This window comes from Lipomyces chichibuensis (genome assembly GCF_038497645.1).
Source record: "Lipomyces chichibuensis strain CBS 12929 unplaced genomic scaffold V1513scaffold_35, whole genome shotgun sequence".
Taxonomy (NCBI): Eukaryota; Fungi; Ascomycota; class Lipomycetes; order Lipomycetales; family Lipomycetaceae; genus Lipomyces; species Lipomyces chichibuensis.
In genome coordinates, this window is record NW_027117487.1 from 49,631 (window position 1) to 67,260 (window position 17,630).

Genomic DNA, 17,630 nt, shown 5'->3' on the forward strand with positions numbered 1-17,630 from the left:
GGCATTAGGGCGATGCACTTGTGCAGTTAACACCAGAAGTCTTATGGTTTTTTGTCACGCGGAGGTCCCCACGTTTCTAATTAACGCCTTTCTTCAGTAGCGACTGTCGACGTTTCCGCTGGTCACGGATTTGTTGCGTCGGAGGTCCAATGACTTTCCCCCCAGGCCGAACTTCTGGACTGACGTCAGCTTAAACGATTCTCGGGAACAGTGGCACTCGTCCGATTGGCCACGTCACTGCCCCTGAGTAATTAAGTCATTAACTGTCATCTCGCACGTTACAATATTTCCGCCAACGACGGTTTAAATCGTGAAGGCGTGGGTTTATCATCTGACGACTAATTGAAACTTTCAGTATTATAAAGTGTTTGTTTATGTGTTGCATGACCTCGGCAGTCGGCAGTCGGCAGTCGGTAACATCTTGCAACATTACTCACTCTGTAATTCATTTATACCATACACCAATACATACCTCGACCAATAACTTACGATTCTCCACCACTAATTGCCCTCTATCTATCTGAGTTCTACTTATCTAAGCCATTACATTTCCTGCAGAATCTCATTTCAGGCGGCCGGAGACGTATGCGACGATGATCTAAACCGTCCCAGCCACACAACTGAGCTAACCGCTGACCAGAGAAGCATTAGCCACACTTTTCCAGCCACGACTTCCAACAAATTCAGGGTAAATTTCGCAGCTGATGTTGGATTCAGCTTAGTTGTCGGTATTTTGGCTGATCGTCAATATAATCTAGTTCTCGACATTTGTCGTCGGACCTCTTCGGATCAATACTAGAAGATCATGGTACGCAGTCTTTATTGTTATTTATTTGGATTTTGTTAACATTGTTCTGTATAGGGTAAAAGGAAGAAATCGACTCGCAAACCACAGGGTCCACGAAAACGCGAACCCCTTCCTACAGTGTTCTCTTGTTTGTTTTGCAACCACGAGAAATCCGTCATCTGTAGGATAGACAAGAAGTTAAAGCTTGGATTTTTGAACTGCAAGGTTTGCGGCCAGAATTTTCAAACTCAAACAAATTGTATGTTTCTGTGGCCTTTGTTGGACAAAATTATGGGAAACTAACTCAATTTGCCTAGCATTATCGGTTCCGGTTGATATTTACAGTGAATGGATCGACGCGTGCGAATCTGGCGAGCTACCAGAGAAGAACCAAGACGCCGGGGACGTGGAGAGCGACCTCGATGATGAGAATGAACCAGAGGGAGAGGAGGATGATATCGCATTGGAGTAAAAAGTAACTTGATAATACGATGACAAGTTTCCATTGTGCTGCTTCCTTTAATACTGCTAGTTCATTTTGCAGACGCTGACTAGTCACAAATTGGAACGCTTGATTGATGCTCGGTCATAGCAGGGCGAAATTTGGGTTACGACTGGAGGTCCGATTATTACTCAAAAAGACAACCTTACTTTCGAATCAGGGAATTGCAAACCACAACACATACTCATCTATTGTAGCGTCGATCTAGGTTTATTTAGGAATATATTATCCTTATGCTAGGCTCATTAGCTCCATATTCCAATCGTTAGTGCGTGGCAAATTTCTAATGTCTAGCAGCCCAATCCTTATACCAGTCCAAACAATGCGCGTTTGCAACGCTCGCACCAACCGTGATTTTGCTTTTCGAAATAATACTCTTAATAATGGTTTCGGTTTTCTTGCCATTGGCCGTGTACGGTATCTCCTTTGTCTCATCGATAATGCCCGGTACGTGACGAGGGGACAATTGCGTTCGAATTGTCAACTTGATCTTCTTGACCAAATCCTCAGTGAACGAAATGGACGGTTGCAATTTCACAAACAAGACAACGACTTCGTCGATATCTTCGGATCGTTTCATACCGACGCATAGGGCGTCCTCGACCACTGAGGGATACTCTTTTGTGAGCACGTTGTAGATCTCGCTTGAACCGAATCTCACACCTCCAGGTTTTAAAACACCATCTGATCGTCCCAACATGACTAATCCGCCAGTCTTCAATGATAATCTGACGAAATCGCCATGGTGCCAGATTCCTGTACAACTTTAGTCACTTACTATGGCAATAATATGACCAGCAGAATTACCTTCAAATCTGTCGAAATAGCTGGCCCGATACCTCGCACCGTCTTTATCGTTCCAAAACATGACCGGCATACATGGAAAAGACGACACGCAAACCAAATCACCTGGCTCATCGGATTCTATCTTCTTGCCATCTTGATCCCAGACCTCGACCGCCATTCCGAGGCCACGGCATTGGACTTCGCCTTTATATACTGGGACCAAAAGCGAAGGCGCGCCAAACAGGGAAAGAATATCAGTACCTCCTGTAATGCTAGCGAGGAGGATGGGGCCGAATGCTTCGTAGACATATGAGAATGTAGACGGGCTCAGAACTGAACCAGTGGACGTTATCACTGCTAGTTTCGAGAGAGCATAGGCATTCTCTGTTAGAGACCGTTAGTTACAGTGACCTCGTCTGTTGAATGAGAGCTTACTGGGCTTGGTATGTTTTTGTTCTAGTAAGGAGAGATATTTTGCGGATGTACCGAAATATTTGACCCTATCAACAATTAGTGATCTATTGCATAGCGGAGTCTATAGACATACCCAAGCTCGTCGATTAATTTAAACATAGACATCTCGCCAATTGGCTGGAATGGCGAACCATCGTACAGTACCAATGTAGCTCCTGAAGCAAGTCCCGAAATGAGCCACTGCCACATCATCCAGGAGCACGTAGTGTATTGGAAAAATACGTCACCGGCCTTCATGTCCATATGAATCAAATGCTCTTTCTTATGCTGTAGCAATGTGCCCTAGGAAAGTCAGTATGTCGCTAGAATTCTAGGTATATCTATTGAATCGTACGCCTTGGCCGTGGACAATACATTTCGGTTTACCGGTTGTACCCGATGAATAGACAATGAACAATGGATGATCGAAATCCAGTGTCTCAAACTCTAGAGCTCCGTCTGCTCTCACGCGTTCCACAAACTTGTCTGACAACATAGCAACACCATTTATCGGCTTGACAGTGTCTAGATCGATTTTCGGCAGGTCTGACGTCTCGTTGACAATAAGCGCCTTCAGACTGGGTAATTGCGCTACAATCTCGGATACTTTCGGAAGATTGTCAAATACTTTTTGGTTATATAATGACGCGTTGTCCACAAACATTAAGACCGGCTCAATTTGAGATAGGCGTTCAATCACAGAGGCTGAACCAATTTCCGAGGACGTTGACGACCAGATAGCACCGACCGCAGATGTAGCAAGCAGTGCAACAAGCGTGGAGATGTTGTTAGAGACATAAGCAGCAACCCGATCCGCTGGTTTGACGCCAAACTCACGCATTGCCATCGACAATTTACGAACTCGATCGCGCAGTTCTTTCCATGTCACATATTCCTTCGTGAACTCTGTTATGGAAATGACAGCTGTAGATTCAGGATCGACAGCAGGGACTGGAAACAGTAGGTTCTGTGCATAAGATAGTTTCGCGCCAGGGAAGAATTGCGGGCGAGGGAACATAGGTGCAGTGGCGTCAACTATCTGTAAAGCATATCGTTAGAGAATTGTGTAGGAAGGACCCGCACTGAGAGACTTGGCTTACTGATGTATACGGATGTGACGCTACAATGTGGGTGAAATCCCAAACTTCTCCCCAAAACATAGATATATTGTCAATTGACCATTGATACAATTCTTTGTAAGTGTCTGTAAAAAAAGCGTCAAAATCTTATTCGTAGCAACGGCGAAATGAGTCTGCTTGACTGAGCGAGGCATACTTAGTTCTGTTCCGTATTTTTTATTTATCAACTCCAAAAAGTGCCATGCCTCGGTTTTCTCAGGCTGGTCATATCTCCACAACTCCACTGGATGCTCAAGAAGAAATGACTCTTCCTCCCCAAAGGTCATCATGAAGTGTTCAAATCGCGGCCAGCGGAAAGTAATGGGTAATTATCAAGAAATGGGCCAAAGACAGGCACGACGCAATTGCTCGTTCAAAATTTCTCGAGACTCATAGTAACAACAGCAACCCCGAGTGTCAATTCGCTATGACTTAAGTCTCCGTGTCCAGAGACGCTGTCTAATGGTTCAGATAGAGTGGATCCTTAAAGAGGCTGTCATGCGAGGCTTTCCGACAGCCCCAGACATCAACCTGTGACCACGAGGGGACCCCTGATTTTCCGGGCGAGCAACGATTCGCTTTAGCGGCCAATCAGAGAGATGTTGACCCCTGCAGCAACGTCGCGACGGCAATGACTCTTAAAGAATTCATAGGTGCATTGTGTTCATATGATATTGATAATAGGTCTCTAGTAATGAGCTTGACGCACTGATCATTCGTGTCGTCGAACATTATTTACAATTCCCAAAAGAACTCCCAGGCCTTTGCGATTCTGCTTCTATCAGCGTACAACGGCGATGCATACACAAATTTGCCATGCTCCATATAATACAATGTCACGCCACCACAGCCATCTATTTACCAACAAGGTTATTGTCGCACGGCCATCACCAGCGACTACCCCGTGGGGGAGGAGCGCAATCTTTCTGGTGCTGAAATTTTCTCCGATCATATTCATGCGAAGAGTCATACATTGGCAGTTCCTGGGGTGTAGCTGGAAGTGGCTTAGTAGTGAAGTACGGGTGGGAAAGTGCTGATACAGCAGTTATTCTCCGACGTGGATCCAACGTCAATAAATCCGAAAGTAGCAACACGCCCTGGGGTCCCAATCTAGTCTGATGTCAACGGAATGGACGTTTATGTAGTATACCGTACCTGACAAGGACTTACTCGTCGTATTCAGATTCAAGTGTACGAGGAAAGTTGTAGAGTTTTATCGCACCCGCGTCTGGTAGCCGGTCCCAGCCTGGCATTGTCTGCTGAGTCGGTGATCCGCAGAGCTGAAAAATTCGACGGATCTGATCTAAATCAGAATTCCCTGCTAAGATCGGCTTGTGCCTATACATTTCCCCAAATATACACCTAGACATGGTTACTCCAGCTCTCTTCTTCTTACGGTGTACAATGGGCACATACCCAACGCCCCATAAATCAATAGCCGAAGTATAGCGCCGCTCACCCAGAAGCAATTCAGGCGGACGATACCAGCGTGTGACCACACAATTTGTATACTCACGGCGTGCAAGACCTGCGCCGTTGGAACCTGCCACAGGTGGATCTTCTTCAAATTTCCGGGCAAGACCGAAGTCCGCCACTTTAAGGACGCCTCGATTGTCTATCAACAAGTTTGCGGCTGAATTTCATTAGTGTTCGCTATTCATCTTAAACGAGAGACTTACCATACCTTTCATATCTCTATGTAAAATTCGATTCTGAGAATGATTAGCTCTGTATTTCATGAAGTAAAAGCTAAAAGTCGCAAGCATACGTCATGTAAATACTTAGTTCCTTTCAATAGCTGGATCATGTAACATTTAATTTGCGCAATGCTAAATGAAACATGTGGATTCTCCAATAATCCCGCTAAATCGTGGTCCATGTACGGAGTGACCATATATATCTGACCCCTTCGTTTCGTGTTCTTATCCCACACTGCACGTTCAATCGACATTTCGAGCAACGGGATCACGTTCTTATGTGATAATTGTTTCAAGATGCGAATTTCACGTATAGCAGTAATCGGAAACTAACGCCTGGTTACTCCCGATCTTGAAGAAAAGAATAATAAGATTTCGAGAACTTACGCCTTCTTTCTCGTTATGCATCAATATTTTCTTCAACGCCACCAATCTTCCCGTTCGCCGATGTCGCGCCTTATATACCTCACTGTCTACACGTTAGCAGTCATCCACAGCGCTAACTCTTGACGATGCTTACCCAAACGTGCCTTCTCCAAGCTTTCCCAGCTCTTCATATTCCTGTTTGACGGATGTGCATCCATAAAATGAATGCTTTGTCGGAACCACAGTATGACCCGATGCAGGGGATGCCGCTGCCGATGTCGCTGCCGATGGTGGTCGGCTACGAAGCTCACCCTCCGCTTTGCCTCCGTTTGCATTCTGCACTGGAGTTGAGCTTTCGTACGTTTGTGTTGAGGAGTCACTGTTTGGCGCTGCCGGCTGTTCCCATGGTGGATGGTGTGAAGGCCTAGATACAGCTAAAATCTCGCCTTCTTCTAGTTTTCGCCGTACGCTCGGCGGACTAGTTGACGAGATGTGGGAGGATGACGGAGATGTAGTACCATTCTGGCGTTTGAGAGACATGGCACGCGGTGACTACAAACGAAAGATCAAGCTTAAGCTCCTGCAGTTGGTTTGTCGACGCTACTGATTAGGGGCCGAGCGTGAATAACAGTCGCTGCGTTCGCACCAGAATGCTAGAATAACACACGTTAATATTGATTCTTATATTCTGTATGTGGCGCTGCCCATTGTTATGTAGATTCTCCACGCATACCTTGCTGAGATGTCACTTGACCCCACCTTTACACACGATTCCCCGTGTGACAATATCGGTCATGCCAAATATATTGGCATACAACGGGACAGCTTCACGATATTTAGTTCAACAGAAAAACTCAGTATACAACCACAGTAGATATGTGACTCGACGTGGCAGCGGGGAATGACCGCACTAATAATAATAAAAATAATAATAACAGTATTTTCGATCGATGTTTGTATTGTAAATTGTCGGTGGCCAAAGGATCGCAGAGTGATCTGGTGCTACTCGAAATGGAAATTAGCTGTGTCCGCCTGGCTGGGACAAGCGCAACCGTGAGGCCTGACCACTAAAGAATTTTGGGTCACTCAAATTTTGAATCTAAACCAATTTCTTCCTACATCCACATTCAAATCTACCCGCAAATAGCGACAATCGAAAGCGCAAGTAAGCGCGATTGAATTATTGGTATTGGTGGGACGATAATAATGTCGAATTTCCGTGCGCGGTTTAATCGCATGTTCGCAGGCGGCAACCTAGAACTTGTTAGGGTATGTTTCATCAATATCTTGTTCCCATACTCATTACTCTACTTGGCTTTGTCACTTGTTTATATGGTTGAAGAGTTCTCGTATAACAGACTATATAGTTCACCTTCTACCTACTATTCCCAATTGGATTCATGTACTATTTCGGCATCGGCCTCGAGGAAGACATTGAAAAACAATATATTGCGCAATTGAAACGCGAGGACGAACGCAAAAATCTGCCGCAGACGGACGAGGAATGGGCAAGACTGTTGGTCCAAGCACGAGAGGCCAAGTTGCAAAGCATGAAGAACCAAATTATGTCGCAAGAGTTAAGAAATAGACGCGCAGGTACAGGCGACCATCAAAGCAATTGAAGCTTCTCTTACGCACTGTTATAGAAGGCAGATCAGTGGATACGAATGGGCACCTGGAACGTTCGTTCTTGTTCGTTTCTGTGGGTTATTGAATTGTGCGCTAGACATGAAGGTCGCAGATTTGGAAAGCACGCCGTCAGCCACATGTACTGATATCTTACGCTCAACCCTGGCTACGATTGCAATATATGTACTCGATATCTACGTTGACATATGTTTCAGCTTGATTTGAGAGTTATTAACAGTCTCCCATTTTCAGTATGGAGTTGGACCCACCGTGTAAACTAATAGCTGGACAGCCGTATGTTGGCGCAATGACCCAAACCATTCAGACAGCGTAAGATAGCATGCACAATATAATTTCATATGGAAAGTATATGAAACGATACCTATTACACCGAGTTCAGTAAATCCAAAAGCCTATCCTACAAAAAAGTCACACAACAAACAATATGTCCACCTAGATAGCATAAACAGTGGCAGAAATCCATATCCCCTAATAAGATGGCATAAGCATAATCTGCTGAGACCTCTATTCGTTTTAGATCCATATTTTCTATCTAAAATCTCTGCGCGGGCTCCTCTGAGGAGTTCTCTTGGATCTTTTGACTAAACTCTCCCTCAAATATTCCACCCGTTTCTCAATTTCATCTTCATCAGCTCTAAATTATTATGTTAGCACGATCCGTCAGAGGCCACCTACTACCGACAGTCAGTGGGAGTCAAGAAACAAATACTTACCCTTCATCCTCCAACTGATCACGCAACTCCATACATTTGACTTCGATTTGCCGCTTTAAATCATGTTCAACAATCTCCTTCGCTGGCTCCTTCCGCCAAGCATCTCTAGCCAGGTCCGAGGCATCTTCGAAGTCTTTACCTGGCTTAACTGGCGGTCCACGCGGCTTAATATGGGAAATATTGCGGGTGATGTAGCCGCTGGTGCCACTTCCTCGCGGAGTCGGAAGCCCGATGTTGTTGTAAGACATATCACTTCTGGACTTGCTGCTGGATCAATAAGACTTATGATAGTCGATCCCAATAGATCTGGATAAACTGGTATAATTCGCTTGTCGTGGACCTTGCAGTGGATGAATGAATCGACATCGGAATAAGGCAAGAAACAGCCACGTTGGGTTAGGGTCATCTGTATAATCAGTAACAAACCCAATACGTTTCAAATGACCGGATCTATTAGAGATTCCCCTTGGTAAGGCTACGCGGGGCCCACCGCCCTCACGTTTCCAGTCCTGACAAGTTCTCCTTGCTGTTACTTCACTCACAATGAGATGGTTCGAGGATGTGACGTTAAGAACACAGATTATTATACATCTCAACGGCCGGCCGAACAATTTTGCGACTTGCATTGGATTCGGAAGACGACCTCTCAATTTGCAATAGAATTAATGCTTGATGAGAAAAAATAAAAGACTACAAGATAGTCTATTTATATAGGTACTACAATAGAAAGTTACAGTTGAAGTTCATTTCAAAGCAAGTAATTTCTTTTCTGTCTACTTCATCGTGCCCACCGGTGATTAGGCTGCCAACTTATTTCAATCCATCTTACAATAGTTAAAATCATAGTTATCATCCTTCCTATATATTTATCCTTATTGAACGGATATTGGAACTTCCTTATTCCTTCCGTGTCTATCCTAATGATCGTTTACATTCGTTCCAGGTCGTAGATCCTTGATCGAACCATCCATCGCCAGTAGCGCTCTCCGTTATCCGTTCTTATACGTGATAGATAGTAATAGCTCTATTAAATTTGGTTCATTGCGGTAGCTCGAACTTCTTTCCCTTCATGACTCTAAACGTTCACAGAGTTAGGAGCGTCAACATTTCTCCAACCTCGTCTGTTCCAAGGAACTTACTTCGTGTAATAGATATAGAAGAAATCAGAGTATAGTCCGGTCTGGATGATACCGGCCACAATGGCAATTGGATCAACATGTCCTTCCGCAAGCCATCGATAAAACCAGTTCGGAATGTAAAGTGCACGGTACGCACCCAATGCGAACAAGTAATGGGTAGTCAACGACTCGGCCTCGCCTGTTCGCTGCAACATGAAAAGCTGTGGAAGGATTGCGACTGATTCCAACCATATGCTGAAAGACCACAAAATCTGTCACATATGTGAGTTCATCGATTATCCTGCATCGGTAAGAAATATGCCTACGAACCTCTGGAATCGTATATTTGTACGTAAATATAAGGGACATTATGAATGATCCAGATAGCAGATACTCAATTTTGAATGTGTCGATGTTGGGATCGTGCGTAGGCCTGAATTTGACTTTCATAAGATATAGAATTGAGAGCGATGATCCAATGAAGAAGAGCCTCATGACCGTATTGTAAAGTGAGGTGTATCTGCCCCAGAGAAGGTCTATATTAATATTAGCATATTTCCAATTCTTTGTCTATTTCAATTTAAATCGTGAATTGCCCAACGCACCTAGATACCTAGCAATGAAAACAACGGCATATAACGCCTGACTTTTAAAGGATAAGCCCGCGCATGACCGCGAGGACTTCATTTTATGTAGAAGTATAAAGATACTTAATAAATGCGATAAGTCGCCTGCAAATCTTTATTAACATGAATCTTAGATGCACCGGCAATATAAATCAGCCTGTGAGCTGCCTCATATTTAGAAGAGGGGCTTTATTGATCTGGCTGCTTGACATCAATGCACTTACCAAGGAATCTGAAGATATTCATCTTGAGCAGCTAAACTCCCAAATCCTTCGAATTGATGCAACTGATTGCTAGATCTGTCTTCAAAGGATAGTTCGACTTGCTTTGAGATTCGAATCGTTAAATGCGAGGTCCGACCAATAATGCTTGTCAAGAGAGTCCGCCGCAGATAGCGCTTCCGGTCACTCTCTAAACAAGACGTGTCGTTCTTGGATCCTAACCCTCAAATACTCCTGATTTGGTATTCTAATACTACCCTGAACCTAAAGGTTGCAGTCAAAAGTGCCACAGGCAATTATTAATGACCTATCAGCGGTGCATACCTATCAATCGTGTACAAATCAACCGCCAAGTTTAGCGGATTGCACAGAAACTTTACAAAGGTAATTATTGGTAGCATAATTGACTAACTGATCTCTATCAGAGAAAATACGTAACAATATAAACACCGTAGCCCCTGAAAATTTATCTGGAATGGTGAATAATTAAAGCCCTAACCATGGCAGCATTCTGAGCGTTGCAAATCTGCGAACAGTTGCAAACCCTCGCCACCTGTCGTGCAAATCGTGTAACTTTCTTTAGAATATCATACTTTGCTTACGACATACTAAAAGCATTTAAGCCTGAGTAGAGTCGATTCCAAATTAGTCACACGTGAATTATCTCGAAACGAAGTATCAACGGGAACGATGTCAACTTCGGAAACGCAGCATACGCCCACGCTATTAGGTGATTCGAATGGAGATGGTGGACTAAGCCCAGCAAGATCTGAAGACAGTAGGTCTGAGAGATCGAGATCTAAATCTGGTCGTCACAGACGATCGTCGGCCGATAGCGAGCGTGAGAGGCGAAAAGATTCTGAGCACAGGGACAGTGACAAGTCGTCACGAGAACACAGACGTAGAGAGCGATCGCGTGAGAGAGAAAGTCAACGTGACAGAGATAGGGACAGAGTCCGACGCGATAGGGATCGCGATAGAGATCGAGAACGAGATAGAGACAGATACAGATATCGATCCCGTTCCCCTGGATATAATGACGACAGAGATAGGTATGTTCGTAATAGATTTGTATCGGAGTCAATTAGTCCTGACGCTATTAGTCGACGGAGCAGACGCGAAGATGACAGATATCATCGTGACGATCGTGAAGATCGCAGTCACAGAGACTCTGATCGAGGTAGCAGACGAAGCCGGTCTCGCGAGGGTGATCGAGAGAGGGATCACCCGAGAGAAAGGAAGCACGAGGAACGAAGCAGGTACGTTGAGTGTACACTATCAGCAGTATTCAGGTGCTAATGAGATTTAGCTCACCAAAGCTTACTGAAGATGAACGTGACCAGAGGACTATCTTTGTTCAACAATTGGCAGCTCGGTTGCGTACTAAAGAACTCATCGCATTTTTTGAACAGGCGGGACCTGTACGAGATGCACAGATTGTTAAAGATCGTGTCAGCGGGCGTTCAAAGGGGTACGAATTTGCTATCTAGTCTATTCTACGATACAGGCTGACAGTTGTTTAGCGTTGGATATGTTGAATTCCGCGGCATTGAAAGTGTGCAAAAAGCTATTAACATGACTGGTCAGAAACTATTGGATATCCCAATTATTGTGCAGCTTACAGAGGCTGAAAAGAACCGACTTGCTAGGGCTGAATCTTCCGCGTAAGTTCCAACTGCAAGTTGTTCAAGTCCTTTATAGTATGCTGACTGCCATTCTGCAGTGCCGCTCAACAGGCACTAGAACAACAGCGACAACAGCACGGCGATCAGGGTCCCTATCACCGTTTGTACGTAGGCAATGTACACTTTGCTATTACTGAGTCCGACTTGAAGCAGATATTTGAGTCCTATGGAAATGTGGAATTCGTGGTGCTTCAGAAAGATGAGACAGGTGTGCGATCTAAGGGTTACGGATTTGTTCAGTGAGTATCTCTTGCTTAGGTTTTGCTGTATGGAATTAACTCGCTTTAGATTTGCAGATAGAGAAAGTGCGACAAGTGCATTGGAGCTAAATGGCTTTAAATTAGGTGGACGACCAATCCGTGTCGGTCTGGGCAATGAGAAGATCAATAGCGAGCCTCCTGAATCGATCATCCAACGTCTCAGTGGTGGCCCCGGTGCTACTATTTCATCTCCGCAGACAATTCACGGAGCTGTCCTCGACACTCGCGGCCAAAATCTGGGTCGCAACGCCAGAGATGATAAGAAGCCAACTGGTGCTCTTGCATCCGCTCTAGATGATGCAGATGTTGGAGGCGTGTCATTTAATCCTGTATCTAGGGAAAGTCTTATGAAAAAGCTCATGCGCGAAGAGGATGCGTTGCCGGTTCCTGATGTACCAGCCCCAACTAGGAAGCAGACCGTGAATGTTAGTCAGGCTTCCCGCTGCATTGTATTGAGTAATATGTTCAATCCAGCTGAGTATGCATTTTGTCAATATAACTTTGTACTGTGTAATACTAATGTGTTTGTAGGGAAGTAGGTGATGATTGGGTGAAGGAGCTTGAGGAGGACGTGAAAGCCGAGTGCGAGGAGAAGTACGGCAAAGTGGTTCATATTGCTGTCGAGCCAAACTCACAAGGTGAAATATTCGTTAAGTTTGAGAACGTTACTGGCGGTGAAAAGGCTATCCAGGGTCTCAACGGTCGTTTCTTTGGCGGTCGTCAAATCAGTGCCAGCCCTGTTGTTGATATGGTCTACTCTCTTCGGTAGGTGATAGCAATCAGTGTACAGAGCAAGTTGGAGTTAACGACTAGTTTAGATTTCCGCGATCCCGGGCCTTGTAGACACAGCTTCCTCCGCGTCAGACGTTCGGAAATACTGTTCGTTTACTAATGATTCGTATTTGATTGCTTTTGTGGTGGTTTGCCAGAGGTTTTGACACTCGCGAGCTTATCTTAGTTTAGTTCCGCAACGATATTTCCCTCACTCCCAGGTTGGAATCCTGTGGTCCTCAAATTGTTTATATGGAAATTAATTGACTGCAAGAATGTAATTCGATGTTATATATCTTTTTATGTATAGTAGGTTTCGTGGTGGAAAACGTTCGCCAAAAAATTGTGTTCATAGAACGCAGTTTCAATTTGGTTTCAACAGTTAATAGATTGGATCTTTGTTAACTCGGTTCTTCGTCGTTATTATTTCTTAATACCTGAACCTGAACTGACGATATCAATTTACTTGAATACGACTTGCCGACATTTCCGGTTGTGGTCCCGAGCTCAGCCCACAACTTGCGTTTCCCATCTTCCCTTGTTAGTAAAATTCACACCGTTAGTTGTCAGGAAGCTACCGTAAATTTCAAGATGGCTATGACCTATGGGGCACTGGCATTGCTTAGTAACAAAAGTACCTTGATAAATGACATAATACAATTTAGTTCCTCATGACTAGCAATGAATAAATAATGTAGGAATCCCTGTTATATACACTCATGTAAATTTCAATCCCAAACGCCATAACGCCACATGATCCCAACCTACACCCTTTGCCGGCCAATTCGAACGCATCACCATACTCGACATTCTTCAACCATCTGTAAAACATCCACAACCATTTCCCTATTTTCATCAGTACCGATCTCGCCTCCCAAATCATGCGCCATTCCAACTACTATCAGACGCCGCTCATCAGGACTCTGTCTACATATCAATGATGCAATCAAAACAGCGTATATCCTTCCTTCCGTATCATCTGGTGATGCGCCGAGAACGGAAACAGGGGTGAGATGGTTTAAGGGCAATAATGCATAATCGTCGCCGGCTTCTGTTGGAAGCATGTCGTAGGAGTATGGTTGCAGTGATGGAGATGTTACTAGCGGGACGTAGTACTACTTCCATTAGCTTTACGGCTTTATTCACCTGACAAATTCGACATTATACTAATACCATTTTTCCAAGGTTTCCATTTTGAGACACCAATATCATAACCTTGTCCGCAAAGCTGTAAGCAATGACGTCAACGCGTTTACCGGAAATATGGCGGACTACTTGCTTTGCCTTAATCGGAGACAATTCGGGTGATTGGTTAGACGCCAAAGTAGTTGGGCCGGGCAACGCTTCTGCTGCGGACATTGATCTTAAGCAACCGGATATCACTTGGCGGGACAGTTAGCTCGCGGAAGTAATGTAATACACTAACATTAACATTAACAGTAGCTCGAAGATGAAAATTTGGTGTTAACTTGGCCCTCCTGTGGCGCTTGTGGCGGTGCGTGTTGTTAAAGACGCGTTTTCAACGTGATTGTACCACTCTGCCACTACTATTGGAAGTAAATCAAAACAAAAGTCCACTTGTGTATCTCCGGCGTCCCAACAACCAACCGTTTCCATCCACGGTCAGTATATACAGCAAGTCGCTATTAGACGGGATAGGCAGAGTAAAGAGGGAATAAAGGAGTTTTACGAGATAGTAATAGACTAGGCCGGATTCTTGATTGCGCTTGGTGATGCTATGCGTTGTTTCCTATAGCCACGCTAGCGCTATTACGACTGGCGTAAAGTATCCCCGACATTTCGGCTGCATCGCGATTATATAGAGACTATATGTAAGTGTACTACGTGGTATATAATGAGAGCCCATCTAATGAAGCATAGATCTAGCCGCTCAGGATGTTTGCATCAAAGCTACATCGTGCCCCTCAACGCCATCCACTCAACTCCCTAGAGAAGTCGGTCGAGACGTGGGACAACGACTCCGAGCTCGACTTTGAAGGCGATTTATTTAGCAAACTTTCCACGCTCGAGAACCAGGATAGCTCTTCGTCACTTGCCTCGTCGCGTAACTCGCGTGCGTCATTTTCTTTCGAGGATGAATTGATGGAACTAGACAACAATGATTGCTCCCATGCCAGGGATAGGACTCGGAAAACTGTTAATTCAGGGATCCCATTTGCGCGGTATACCTCACAGTCGTCACTAGCGGGTGGTGCTATTAGCAAATTGGAAAGCAACCCCACCGCAGCTGGCTATGGCGATTGGGACGACGACATTGATTTTGGCGACGACTCTGCCATGCTGACAATTAAGGCTGCTAAAAAGACTATAGCAGATGTATCAGTGGACATTATCAGTGGAAATCTATTCAAGGCGCCGACAAGAGGTAGTGGCACGCTGAAACAATTTGCTCCGAGGTCTCCGCGACTACAATTCTCTCAAAAGCCACCAACACTGACCACATTGCCTGAAATGAAGCCACGGCAGCCGGATCTGTCTGAAAACAGTATGGAAATGGATTTTGAGATACCAGAGTCTTTGAAAACTATTGAGTTAAAGACCGCAATTAGGCCCCGTACTCCTGCGCAGCTTGATAGTGATATCGACCTATGGGGAGAGGAGAGTGTAAACAGCCGATACGCAAGCTCAAAGCGAGATCCAGTCTCCAATCGAAGCTCGATGATTTCGACATTTTCACCGGCGTCATCGGTTACATACGAAAGTGAAGGTGAGGGCTTACTCGGCTTGGAAATTCCGGAAGGGCCGCTTAATTTTCAGCAACTGCTGGACATGAGATTGAAATCGTTTAGTCCTGAGCCGCCGAGCAGGAACTCACTTGATGTTGCGAAGGAGGACTTTTTTGACGGCCTTGAGATTGGTGATGGTGACGACATTTTTGATGCTGGGAAGCTTACTGTCAACCGCAATGTTAAGCAGAAGAGCGATCTTTGTCAACCGAGTCCGCAACGGAAGCCCGTATTATCTAATGTGTTTCCACCTAAGCCGACACGGATCCCACGGCCAGTGAGTCAAACCTCGACGGTGATACCCTCACAACAACATTCGACGCCAACTTCAACGCATCAAAGCTCGCCGCCAGTCGGCTTAGCTGGTGCCATGAATACTGAAGTTTCGCGGCCGGAAAGGCGGCTGTCGCACAAATCATCGATGATTACGGTCAAGACGAATTCCAACCAGATGAACCAACGCCACGGCACCTTGCTTTCCAAGAAATCGATGCCGGTCCTGCGGTCTGCGACCACGGATTCCTCATTCTCGAATCAACCCACAACACCGACGGTGCCATCGATTCCTAGCTGGCTCACGAATGCAAGCACGAAGCAACCAAACCTGCGGCGTATGGCTTCAAGAAGCGGTCTAGCACTACCATTGCCTACGCAGCAGGTAGACGTTACACCGAGGCTGAAAGACACGCAGCACTTGCACCCGGTTCTGCCTACATATGCAAAGAAACTGTCAGCGTCTTTGAATATGAATGAAGTGCCGTCGATTGCACGACAGACGCCATCGCCCAAGAAAGACCGTTATGGACACGCGCCAGATTCCGTTCGCAGGGAAGCCGCGACGACAAAGACATTATTGAAGCCGGTAAAGCGGCGGCTGTTCGGTGATGGGACGGAGTTAGATGCATTTGAGGATTTGCCTATTAGTACTGTTAAGGAGCGCACGTTTTTGATGAAGCCAGGGAAAGGTATGTCGATGTATTATTTTTATAGGATGAGACTAATCGGTGTAGGTATTGAGGGGTTGGGCATCGTGAACGGGATGGTGGACAACTCAAAGGCGGTTAGCGAGAAGCAGGCACCTTCTGCCATGAACCTGCGAGCAGCCATGCTGCGTGAGAAGCCGATGCAGGGGAGAAGTCGGCGGAAGGCTCAACAGCGGCCGCACCTGATCAAGCCGCTCGGTAACATCGCCAATGCATCGCGATGTAAGTCGCCATTTGTCAATGTCCACGTATTAAAAAAACATGGCTAACAGTTTTCAGCGGAAAAAGGAATGCAGTACAATCCCACGACGTACACATGGGAAGGCAACGACACCGTTACCGCAGACTTCGACGACATTGCGCTGACGCCGCCGCGTCCAGCCTTGATCTCGAATATCACTTCGAATAAAGGCGTGCAAATTGTCGGCGGCATGATATTCGATCCCGTGCGCATGTGCTGGTTTAAGGCACATGATACTATGTCCGGAGAAGGTGACGATGATCAGGAGGACGAAGATGATCCTTTTGCTGGGTTCGACGATTTAGTCGACGACTTGTCGCAGTTGAACGTCAGCACTCCCAAGTTACGCGCGGGCGCAAGTCCGGGACAAATACAAGCAAAGCAAAAGCACAGCACGGTAGAGACGGGGAATGTGTACGGCGAGTTTGTTGTCGGCGAGGAGTTCGATGTTGGGCCCAGGTTTATCAAGCGCCAAACTGATGAGGAAGAGCGGTGGAGACGCAAAGTGCAGGGCTGGATCGGCAATGACCGCCCCGGACGGGAGCATTTGTATGAAATTAGGAGATTGATCATGAATGGAAAGTAGGTAGGTGAGATTATGTTTATGATTTTTTCGGTAAATGGTTGGGATCTCATTTTTTTTGTTTCGCTTTAGAAGCATATAGGTATTTTACATTGTATGTAAGTTGATAGTATCCAGTTTTATTCAGTTATTCATCATCAGTAATCATAATTAGCCTACCCAGTCATGTCAGAAACATCATTATTGACAGAAACATAACAAAAAAATATATACAGTTATGTCAAATTATCATTCCGTGGGCGGGGGGGGCGGGGCGGGGGGGGGGGGGGCGCGGGGGGGGGGGGGCGGGGGGGCGGCGGCGGGGCGGCGGGGCGGGCGGGCCC

The 17,630-nt window shown here is 45.6% G+C and overlaps 9 protein-coding genes across 9 annotated transcripts; 4 read left to right on the forward strand and 5 right to left on the reverse strand.

The window, feature by feature from the left end:
- The first annotated feature begins 383 nt into the window (after positions 1–383).
- On the forward strand, positions 384–1,416 carry V1513DRAFT_196616 (transcription elongation factor Elf1 like-domain-containing protein). Its single transcript, XM_066894326.1, has 4 exons — positions 384–688; positions 759–808; positions 863–1,046; positions 1,105–1,416. The coding sequence occupies exons 2-4, from the start codon at positions 806–808 to the stop codon at positions 1,257–1,259; spliced, it is 342 nt and encodes a 113-aa protein (XP_066751793.1). The 5' UTR covers positions 384–688; positions 759–805; the 3' UTR covers positions 1,260–1,416.
- On the reverse strand, positions 1,301–3,567 carry V1513DRAFT_450420 (uncharacterized protein). Its single transcript, XM_066898813.1, has 5 exons — positions 2,884–3,567; positions 2,623–2,831; positions 2,511–2,575; positions 2,097–2,459; positions 1,301–2,045 (listed from the first exon to the last, which is right to left on the reverse strand). Exons 1-5 carry the CDS (start codon positions 3,544–3,546, stop codon positions 1,573–1,575), a joined length of 1,773 nt encoding a protein of 590 aa, XP_066751794.1. The 5' UTR covers positions 3,547–3,567; the 3' UTR covers positions 1,301–1,572.
- Positions 3,568–4,189: 622 nt separating this feature from the next.
- On the reverse strand, positions 4,190–6,249 carry V1513DRAFT_472668 (kinase-like domain-containing protein; the record flags this gene model as incomplete). Its single annotated transcript, XM_066900172.1, has 7 exons — positions 4,190–4,756; positions 4,817–5,008; positions 5,063–5,279; positions 5,331–5,358; positions 5,415–5,672; positions 5,731–5,812; positions 5,864–6,249. 7 exons carry the CDS (start codon positions 6,247–6,249, stop codon positions 4,534–4,536), a joined length of 1,386 nt encoding a protein of 461 aa, XP_066751795.1. The 3' UTR covers positions 4,190–4,533.
- Positions 6,250–6,789: 540 nt separating this feature from the next.
- V1513DRAFT_450426 (uncharacterized protein) lies at positions 6,790–7,700 on the forward strand. Its single transcript, XM_066898814.1, has 2 exons — positions 6,790–6,978; positions 7,077–7,700. Exons 1-2 carry the CDS (start codon positions 6,916–6,918, stop codon positions 7,329–7,331), a joined length of 318 nt encoding a protein of 105 aa, XP_066751796.1. The 5' UTR covers positions 6,790–6,915; the 3' UTR covers positions 7,332–7,700.
- On the reverse strand, positions 7,529–8,763 carry V1513DRAFT_196562 (cwf21 domain-containing protein). Its single transcript, XM_066894325.1, has 2 exons — positions 8,073–8,763; positions 7,529–7,993 (listed from the first exon to the last, which is right to left on the reverse strand). Exons 1-2 carry the CDS (start codon positions 8,318–8,320, stop codon positions 7,888–7,890), a joined length of 354 nt encoding a protein of 117 aa, XP_066751797.1. The 5' UTR covers positions 8,321–8,763; the 3' UTR covers positions 7,529–7,887.
- A 347-nt stretch (positions 8,764–9,110) lies between these two features.
- Positions 9,111–9,877, reverse strand: V1513DRAFT_433200 (ER lumen protein retaining receptor-domain-containing protein; the record flags this gene model as incomplete). Its single annotated transcript, XM_066896434.1, has 4 exons — positions 9,111–9,147; positions 9,212–9,462; positions 9,521–9,726; positions 9,796–9,877. 4 exons carry the CDS (start codon positions 9,875–9,877, stop codon positions 9,111–9,113), a joined length of 576 nt encoding a protein of 191 aa, XP_066751798.1.
- Positions 9,878–10,579: 702 nt separating this feature from the next.
- V1513DRAFT_450435 (uncharacterized protein) lies at positions 10,580–13,158 on the forward strand. Its single transcript, XM_066898815.1, has 8 exons — positions 10,580–11,089; positions 11,141–11,296; positions 11,347–11,508; positions 11,561–11,701; positions 11,761–11,961; positions 12,011–12,460; positions 12,514–12,747; positions 12,801–13,158. Exons 1-8 carry the CDS (start codon positions 10,728–10,730, stop codon positions 12,823–12,825), a joined length of 1,731 nt encoding a protein of 576 aa, XP_066751799.1. The 5' UTR covers positions 10,580–10,727; the 3' UTR covers positions 12,826–13,158.
- An 84-nt stretch (positions 13,159–13,242) lies between these two features.
- On the reverse strand, positions 13,243–14,368 carry V1513DRAFT_450437 (uncharacterized protein). The gene is made up of 2 exons (XM_066898816.1): positions 13,927–14,368; positions 13,243–13,868 (listed from the first exon to the last, which is right to left on the reverse strand). The coding sequence occupies exons 1-2, from the start codon at positions 14,110–14,112 to the stop codon at positions 13,548–13,550; spliced, it is 507 nt and encodes a 168-aa protein (XP_066751800.1). The 5' UTR covers positions 14,113–14,368; the 3' UTR covers positions 13,243–13,547.
- V1513DRAFT_450440 (uncharacterized protein) lies at positions 14,308–17,522 on the forward strand. Its single transcript, XM_066898817.1, has 6 exons — positions 14,308–14,585; positions 14,635–16,465; positions 16,511–16,705; positions 16,763–17,310; positions 17,380–17,405; positions 17,462–17,522. The coding sequence occupies exons 2-4, from the start codon at positions 14,650–14,652 to the stop codon at positions 17,308–17,310; spliced, it is 2,559 nt and encodes an 852-aa protein (XP_066751801.1). The 5' UTR covers positions 14,308–14,585; positions 14,635–14,649; the 3' UTR covers positions 17,380–17,405; positions 17,462–17,522.
- The last annotated feature ends 108 nt before the right edge of the window (positions 17,523–17,630 follow it).

Coding starts and splice junctions, on each gene's coding strand:
- V1513DRAFT_196616 (XM_066894326.1), top strand. Junction 1,047..1,104: donor TTTTCAAACTCAAACAAATT/GTATGTTTCTGT, acceptor CAATTTGCCTAG/CATTATCGGTTCCGGTTGAT.
- V1513DRAFT_450420 (XM_066898813.1), bottom strand. CDS start 3,546: ATGTTCCCTCGCCCGCAATTCTTCCCTGGCGCGAAACTATCTTATGCA. Junction 2,832..2,883: donor GTATTGTCCACGGCCAAGGC/GTACGATTCAAT, acceptor TGACTTTCCTAG/GGCACATTGCTACAGCATAA. Junction 2,576..2,622: donor AAATTAATCGACGAGCTTGG/GTATGTCTATAG, acceptor AATTGTTGATAG/GGTCAAATATTTCGGTACAT.
- V1513DRAFT_450426 (XM_066898814.1), top strand. CDS start 6,916: ATGTCGAATTTCCGTGCGCGGTTTAATCGCATGTTCGCAGGCGGCAAC. Junction 6,979..7,076: donor GCAACCTAGAACTTGTTAGG/GTATGTTTCATC, acceptor CAGACTATATAG/TTCACCTTCTACCTACTATT.
- V1513DRAFT_196562 (XM_066894325.1), bottom strand. CDS start 8,320: ATGTCTTACAACAACATCGGGCTTCCGACTCCGCGAGGAAGTGGCACC. Junction 7,994..8,072: donor GATCAGTTGGAGGATGAAGG/GTAAGTATTTGT, acceptor ATAATAATTTAG/AGCTGATGAAGATGAAATTG.
- V1513DRAFT_450435 (XM_066898815.1), top strand. CDS start 10,728: ATGTCAACTTCGGAAACGCAGCATACGCCCACGCTATTAGGTGATTCG. Junction 11,090..11,140: donor TATAATGACGACAGAGATAG/GTATGTTCGTAA, acceptor TGACGCTATTAG/TCGACGGAGCAGACGCGAAG. Junction 11,509..11,560: donor GTCAGCGGGCGTTCAAAGGG/GTACGAATTTGC, acceptor ACAGTTGTTTAG/CGTTGGATATGTTGAATTCC.
- V1513DRAFT_450437 (XM_066898816.1), bottom strand. CDS start 14,112: ATGTCCGCAGCAGAAGCGTTGCCCGGCCCAACTACTTTGGCGTCTAAC. Junction 13,869..13,926: donor ATGGAAACCTTGGAAAAATG/GTATTAGTATAA, acceptor TAATGGAAGTAG/TACTACGTCCCGCTAGTAAC.
- V1513DRAFT_450440 (XM_066898817.1), top strand. CDS start 14,650: ATGTTTGCATCAAAGCTACATCGTGCCCCTCAACGCCATCCACTCAAC. Junction 16,466..16,510: donor TTTGATGAAGCCAGGGAAAG/GTATGTCGATGT, acceptor TAATCGGTGTAG/GTATTGAGGGGTTGGGCATC. Junction 16,706..16,762: donor CATCGCCAATGCATCGCGAT/GTAAGTCGCCAT, acceptor AACAGTTTTCAG/CGGAAAAAGGAATGCAGTAC.